We start from the raw sequence: 7,330 nt of genomic DNA, 5'->3' as shown, positions 1-7,330 counted from the left end.
ATTATATTTAACGGCGTCTTCTTTTAAGTTTCGTCGTTGTATGTCTATCTTGCGGCCTTGTTCTGTTAATATGTGTCATATTTTTCCTTTTTAACGACGGTTTTTTTAGAGAGTTGGTCGTCTATTCTCATCCCCGACTTCTTTTTTCGTTCTTTTTGCAGTACAAAGACGTCGTTTTGTGTTTGTTGATGACGTTGTATATTTTAACAACGACGGTGATTTAGCGTCGTGGTTTATGAGGGAAAAGATGACGGTGGATTCCACGACCACTGAAAATCTTAATACACGACGGTGATTTACCGTCGTCTTTTTGCTTTTTTGTAGTAGTGAAATAAAATATATATTAAGTGGTTCTACTATTAATAGTACCGAGATCTTTTGTGATAAAACTCCATACATACAAAGTGTGGGCTGCTAGCCTGTCTCTCTAAAATCTTGACACCAAGTGATCAACCAAAGTTTTTTAATATGTTAATTTTGGTGACATTGAAAAATTATTAATCCCATTGATGGGAAATTGAAGAATGAAAAATTAAACCCATTGATGGGAAATTTGTCATCAATGCTTCTGAATGTGGTATTAGTTGAACCATCAGATCCGCTCAAACATTTGAATGATATACAAATGAAATCCAATACATGAATTATAATACACTTACACTTGGAATTGAAATGGGATTGTTTCTCAAGAATTGATGAGGTTAGAGATGTGAAATTGCAACTTGCTATCCCAAACTTCAAGAACTCACTTTGTAGAGTCTGTATGCACATCCTCATAAAATTCTTCAGAACAGAACTCAAACCTCCTCATCAATGTGCTGAAAAGAGGGAAACAATATTAAACTAGAAAAATAATACTCATCAGCTTATACTAAAATCGAATAAACGCAATAAATTACACCACATTGAAAGTGTTCATCCAATGCACTAAATGTGAGAATCGTCAACTTGGGACTTAAAAGGAGCCTCAGAGTGTTTTTGATAATGATGCAGAAAGCTACAACATTCATAAATCTCTAGACTAATCTACAAAAATCAAATTTCAGAAGGCTCTAAATACTCTGCCTAGGGTTTTTTTTAACTGAAGAAACTGTAGAACAACATATTTTGAGATACTTAGATCAGAAACTAGCTAGAGAAAATTGAATTATGCTATCATCACTTAGTCCCACAAATCCGTAAAGAATGTGACCATGCTGACCAATATTCCTATCAATATAATTTAACAAAACAACAGCATGATCATATCACTAAAAACAGAAAAGTTCCTTCAATTCCTATATATCATCACATGGAGATGCAAAATACATTAAAGAAATCTATCAAAAACCCAGTTAATGTAAATCCTAGCCGTCTATAAATCTCGTCTTAATGATTTCCTTTGTGCGATTTGGCTTGCAAGAAGGAGTATTTTGTTCAACAAGAGAGAGGGTGTGAAGAGAACGATGTACAGATATAAGTGTACATTTCTCTCTCATATTTTAGAGCACCCAGGGGTCTCCTTATTTTAAGATCAAGACAGGAGCATATTTGGAGTTGGGTTCTTGAAATTCACTCTAAATTTTAACTTAGAATCTCATCTAGGGAGGAGCCCATTGGAGATGTTCTAATGAGATACCAACCAAAATTAGGTTGTTTGTTTTGTTTACGTCTACTATATCGCAATGATAGAACACTTGAATTAAAAAAACCTCAAACAAACATGAAATACATTGTAATTTATTGTCAAATCGAAGCTTAAACATTCTCACACTTAATTTTTTTTTTTTTTTTTTGTTTATATCATTAAAATTGTAATTTGATCTTGCTAACTCAATTTAATTTTTTCGTTAATATGGCATATTTTTTTTATAGTAAGATATGCAAACCTCAGTGTTCCCTTAATATAGAAGTTTACATATATATACTCACCTCTGCACTTCTCTGTGTTTCCCTGTATTCAAAAGAAAAGAATGTGTATTATTGAGATGCAATCAGGTTTGAAAAAGGAACACTTTTATTGTTATATTATTGATTAAACACCAGTAAACATTCAAGAGCATACCTTTTTTCATGAATGTTCCCTATAGTGCTATTGAGGTCCCCCATCCACTCAGACTTTCCGAACTCTGTCTGTACTTTGATTACAGAATGTGCGCTGACAACCTTAGAAGCAAATGTCCTTAAATCTGGACATCTTATAACCTTCAATTCCCTCAAACATGGAAACTTCAAAGTATAAGCTTCAATAGAGAAACAAATGAGGTTTGGTAGATCTTCAAGCGTTATGGAATTCAGTTGACGAAATGTAATTTCTTGGTCAACACATTCAGTATCTGCTTCTGCAATAACTTGTTCAATCTTCTCACAATTCCCAACTTTTAAGTCCTTTAAACTGATAAGGAGCTTGGCTACAGTTGACAAGAACAAATATCGCAAACTGCCACAGTGGGATACACTTAAGAATGTTAAGTTTCCAAAGCCTGTGATATGAGGTGAACCGCCCGTTTCCCATACGTGCATTAAACTTGGCAATTCGTCTAATAGCAAGTAACACAACTTATTGAATGCTTTAACATTGTGGCTTTCCACAGCCTTTGGTCCCTTGAGTTGGAAAACAACTTCCAATGACTCACAAGATTGTACAGAAAGACGTTCTAGATTATCGTAATTGTTTGAGTCTTGATCAAGATTTGTTGGTGCAACCTAGAAAATCAAACATCAATTGAGTAAACCGTATATAATTTATATAATTTCAATATGGCAATGTCAATTGTCATTCTCAATTGTAGCTCTAGGGTAGAGGTTCATAGAAATAAATTGAAATGCTTACCTCTTGATTGACTGGACGTGGCAATATTTGAACAATATTTCTTCTTGAAGTTGGTTTGGTCATTGGGCCACATGAATAAGGTGTACATCCACATGATCCTGATGAAATACCTTCGTCTTCATCTTCGTGATGAGCTGTTGAATCTTTCTCCAACTTTTTTATCTGTGGAATTACTGAAGCCAATGTCTTCAGTTTGTCGCAGCTTTTCACAGACATAACTTTGGCGGTTGAACATAAAGAAGTAGAAGCATCAGGACAAAGACTCTCAAGACTCGGAAGCGCGTCTAGATCAAAACTATTTAGTTTGGGAAACAAAGTCACGCTCGTCTGATCCTCTTTTTCATTTTCATCTGCAGATCTGACTATAGTTTCCATTTCCCAGCATTGCGCTATGTTGAGCTCTTCAAGATTCACAAGTAGCCTGGCAATTGAATGTGGGAACACATACTGGAGATCACGACCATCTTCTATTTTTAAATATCTTAAGTTTTGGAAGCCCTGGAATCCACGCGGAATGTTCTTCCAAAGGTGTTGACATCGAGAACCCCATATGAACAAATTTTGTAAATGAGAAAATGCTGGAACTGCCTGCCCATCCCTAACCATATGGCCTTTCAGATTAAAGAACACATCTACATTGGAATTTTCTAGTTTCACTTCTTCTAGATTTTGTAACCATAAAATGCACTAAAAACTATATATGATTTTAATTTTCCTTTTTGAGTCATGTTAGGAAGATCAATTTTAGATACCAACTTGTGTATCATCTCTTTAATAGAGGTGAAGCCGGCCAATATAATGGATCCTACGCTTTATTAGAAAGATAGTGCACAAGTTAGTATCTAAATTTGATCTCTCTAATATTTTCCTTTTTATATTCTTCAACACTTGGAACATTTATCTCAGATCTTACCAGTATAAATACAAGCAGTCCCTTATGGTTTCTATGAGAAACCCATTGCCTCTGTGGGCCTCATGCTCAATTGTCATGACAATGACTATTCGATGCTTATACAACATTAAGCTTCAATCAGCCCTAGGGAAGCCAAACTGGCATACCCATCCCCATTGTTCGATTCACTTGCCATCAATATAAAAAGGAAATTAATTAACTAGTGATTTTGGAGGATTTAACATTCCAAATCACACATCTTCCAAAACACTTTTATTTTGGAAGCCAAGTGAGAATAAAATAGCAAATACGGTGTGCAAGGCAACCTTATGATAATTGGATTTGGGACAATAAAAACAGTTACTTTATAATTAGAGAGATGGTACACAAGTTGACATTTAAAATTGGTCTTCCTAGCATGACCCATGTAAAAAATCCCACATTAGAATCTTGACAAAAATAAAATAAAATATATATTAAGTGGTTCTACTATTAATAGTACCGAGATCTTTTGTGATAAAACTCCATACATACTAAGTGTGGGCTGCTAGCCTGTCTCTCTGAAATCTTGACACCAAGTGATCAACCAAAGTTTTTTAATATGTTAATTTTGGTGACATTGAAAAATTATTAATCCCATTGATGGGAAATTGAAGAATGAAAAATTAACCCCATTGATGGGAAATTTGTCATCAGTGCTTCTGAATGTGGTATTAGTTGAACCATCAGATCCGCTCAAACATTTGAATGATATACAAATGAAATCCAATACATGAATTATAATACACTTCAACACTTGGAATTGAAATGGGATTGTTTCTCAAGAATTGATGAGGTTAGAGATGTGAAATTGCAACTTGCTATCCCAAACTTCAAGAACTCACTTTGTAGAGTCTGTATGCACATCCTCATAAAATTCTTCAGAGCAGAACTCAAACCTCCTCATCAATGTGCTGAAAAGAGGGAAACAATATTAAACTAGAAAAATAATAAAATGGAATAAACGCAATAAATTACACCACATTGAAAGTGTTCATCCAATGCACTAAATGTGAGAATCGTCAACTTGGGACTTAAAAGGAGCCTCAGAGTGTTTTTGATAATGATGCAGAAAGCTACAACATTCATAAATCTCTAGACTAATCTACAAAAATCAAATTTCAGAAGGCTCTAAATACTCTGCCTAGGGTTTTTTTTAACTGAAGAAACTGTAGAACAACATATTTTGAGATACTTAGATCAGAAACTAGCTAGAGAAAATTGAATTATGCTATCATCACTTAGTCCCACAAATCCGTAAAGAATGTGACCATGCTGACCAATATTCCTATCAATATAATTTAACAAAACAACAGCATGATCATATCACTAAAAACAGAAAAGTTCCTTCAATTCCTATATATCATCACATGGAGATGCAAAATACATTAAAGAAATCTATCAAAAACCCAGTTAACGTAAATCCTAGCCGTCTATAAATCTCGTCTTAATGATTTCCTTTGTGCGATTTGGCTTGCAAGGAGTATTTTGTTCAACAAGAGAAAGGGTGTGAAGAGAACGATGTACAGATATAAGTGTACATTTCTATCTCATATTTTAGAGCACCCAGGGGTCTCCTTATTTTAAGATCAAGACAGGAGCATATTTGGAGTTGGGTTCTTGAAATTCACTCTAAATTTTAACTTAGAATCTCATCTAGGGAGGAGCCCATTGGAGATGTTCTAATGAGATACCAACCAAAATTAGGTTGTTTGTTTTGTTTACGTCTACTATATCGCAATGATAGAACACTTGAATTAAAAAAACCTCAAACAAACATGAAATACATTGTAATTTATTGTCAAATCGAAGCTTAAACATTCTCACACTTAATTTTTTTTTTTTTTTGTTTATATCATTAAAATTGTAATTTGATCTTGCTAACTCAATTTAATTTTTTCGTTAATATGGCATATTTTTTTTATAGTAAGATATGCAAACCTCAGTGTTCCCTTAATATAGAAGTTTACATATATATACTCACCTCTGCACTTCTCTGTGTTTCCCTGTATTCAAAAGAAAAGAATGTGTATTATTGAGATGCAATCAGGTTTGAAAAAGGAACACTTTTATTGTTATATTATTGATTAAACACCAGTAAACATTCAAGAGCATACCTTTTTTCATGAATGTTCCCTATAGTGCTATTGAGGTCCCCCATCCACTCAGACTTTCCGAACTCTGTCTGTACTTTGATTACAGAATGTGCGCTGACAACCTTAGAAGCAAATGTCCTTAAATCTGGACATCTTATAACCTTCAATTCCCTCAAACATGGAAACTTCAAAGTATAAGCTTCAATAGAGAAACAAATGAGGTTTGGTAGATCTTCAAGCGTTATGGAATTCAGTTGACGAAATGTAATTTCTTGGTCAACACATTCAGTATCTGCTTCTGCAATAACTTGTTCAATCTTCTCACAATTCCCAACTTTTAAGTCCTTTAAACTGATAAGGAGCTTGGCTACAGTTGACAAGAACAAATATCGCAAACTGCCACAGTGGGATACACTTAAGAATGTTAAGTTTCCAAAGCCTGTGATATGAGGTGAACCGCCCGTTTCCCATACGTGCATTAAACTTGGCAATTCGTTTAACAACAAGTAACACAACTTATTGAATGCTTGAACATTGTGGCTTTCCACAGCCTTTGGTCCCTTGAGTTGGAAAACAACTTCCAATGACTCACAAGATTGTACAGAAAGACGTTCTAGATTATCGTAATCGTTTGAGTCTTGATCAAGATTTGTTGGTGCAACCTAGAAAATCAAACATCAATTGAGTAAACCGTATATAATTTATATAATTTCAATATGGCAATGTCAATTGTCATTCTCAATTGTAGCTCTAGGGTAGAGGTTCATAGAAATAAATTGAAATGCTTACCTCTTGATTGACTGGACGTGGCAATATTTGAACAATATTTCTTCTTGAAGTTGGTTTGGTCATTGGGCCACATGAATAAGGTGTACATCCACATGATCCTGATGAAATACCTTCGTCTTCGTCTTCGTGATGAGCTGTTGAATCTTTCTCCAACTTTTTTATCTGTGGAATTACTGAAGCCAATTTCTTCAGTTTGTAGCATCTTTTCACAGACATAACTTTGGCGGTTGAACATAAAGAAGTAGAAGGATCAGAACAAAGACTCTCAAGACTCGGAAGCTCGTCTAGATCAAAACTATTTAGTTTGGGAAACAAAGTCATGCTCGTCTGATCCTCTTTTTCATTTTCATCTGCAGATCTGACTATAGTTTCCATTTCCCAGCAGTCCGCTATGTTGAGCTCTTCAAGATTCACAAGTAGCCTGGCACACTACTACAAATAAGCAAAAAGACGACGGTAAATCACCGTCGTGTATTGAGTTTTTCAGTGGTCGTGGAATCCACCGTCATCTTTTCCCTCATAAACCACGACGCTAAATCACCGTCGTTGTTAAAATATAAAACGTCATCAACAAATAAAAAACGACGCCTTTATTCTACAAAAAGAACGAAAAAAGCAGTCGGGGATGAGAATAGACGACAAACTCTCGAAAAAAACCGTCGTTAGAAAGGAAAAATATGACACATATTAACAGAACAAGGC

At 34.7% G+C, this 7,330-nt stretch overlaps 2 protein-coding genes across 2 annotated transcripts; both read right to left on the bottom strand.

The window, feature by feature from the left end:
- Window positions 1–664: 664 nt before the first annotated feature.
- LOC117613452 lies at window positions 665–3,418 on the bottom strand. The gene is made up of 4 exons (XM_034342058.1): window positions 2,813–3,418; window positions 2,045–2,685; window positions 1,912–1,933; window positions 665–818 (listed from the first exon to the last, which is right to left on the bottom strand). Exons 1-4 carry the CDS (start codon window positions 3,416–3,418, stop codon window positions 798–800), a joined length of 1,290 nt encoding a protein of 429 aa, XP_034197949.1. The 3' UTR covers window positions 665–797.
- Window positions 3,419–4,176: 758 nt separating this feature from the next.
- LOC117613453 (disease resistance protein RPS2-like) lies at window positions 4,177–6,730 on the bottom strand. Its single transcript, XM_034342060.1, has 4 exons — window positions 6,629–6,730; window positions 5,861–6,501; window positions 5,728–5,749; window positions 4,177–4,657 (listed from the first exon to the last, which is right to left on the bottom strand). The coding sequence occupies exons 1-4, from the start codon at window positions 6,689–6,691 to the stop codon at window positions 4,637–4,639; spliced, it is 747 nt and encodes a 248-aa protein (XP_034197951.1). The 5' UTR covers window positions 6,692–6,730; the 3' UTR covers window positions 4,177–4,636.
- Between the last annotated feature and the right edge of the window lie 600 nt (window positions 6,731–7,330).

This window comes from Prunus dulcis, unplaced genomic scaffold (genome assembly GCF_902201215.1).
Source record: "Prunus dulcis unplaced genomic scaffold, ALMONDv2, whole genome shotgun sequence".
NCBI classification, from domain to species: domain Eukaryota; kingdom Viridiplantae; phylum Streptophyta; class Magnoliopsida; order Rosales; family Rosaceae; genus Prunus; species Prunus dulcis.
The sequence above is the reverse complement of the archived record's forward strand: the minus strand, read 5'-3'. Positions and strand labels throughout refer to the sequence as shown.

What these genes read in the sequence shown, in the direction of transcription:
- LOC117613452 (XM_034342058.1), bottom strand. Translation starts at nt 3,418, where the DNA reads ATGGTTAGGGATGGGCAGGCAGTTCCAGCATTTTCTCATTTACAAAAT. An exon ending in CACGTCCAGTCAATCAAGAG is followed by an intron (nt 2,686 to 2,812) that starts GTAAGCATTTCA and finishes TTGATTTTCTAG; the next exon opens with GTTGCACCAACAAATCTTGA. An exon ending in GGGAACATTCATGAAAAAAG is followed by an intron (nt 1,934 to 2,044) that starts GTATGCTCTTGA and finishes TTTTGAATACAG; the next exon opens with GGAAACACAGAGAAGTGCAG.
- LOC117613453 (XM_034342060.1), bottom strand. Translation starts at nt 6,691, where the DNA reads ATGACCAAACCAACTTCAAGAAGAAATATTGTTCAAATATTGCCACGT. An exon ending in CACGTCCAGTCAATCAAGAG is followed by an intron (nt 6,502 to 6,628) that starts GTAAGCATTTCA and finishes TTGATTTTCTAG; the next exon opens with GTTGCACCAACAAATCTTGA. An exon ending in GGGAACATTCATGAAAAAAG is followed by an intron (nt 5,750 to 5,860) that starts GTATGCTCTTGA and finishes TTTTGAATACAG; the next exon opens with GGAAACACAGAGAAGTGCAG.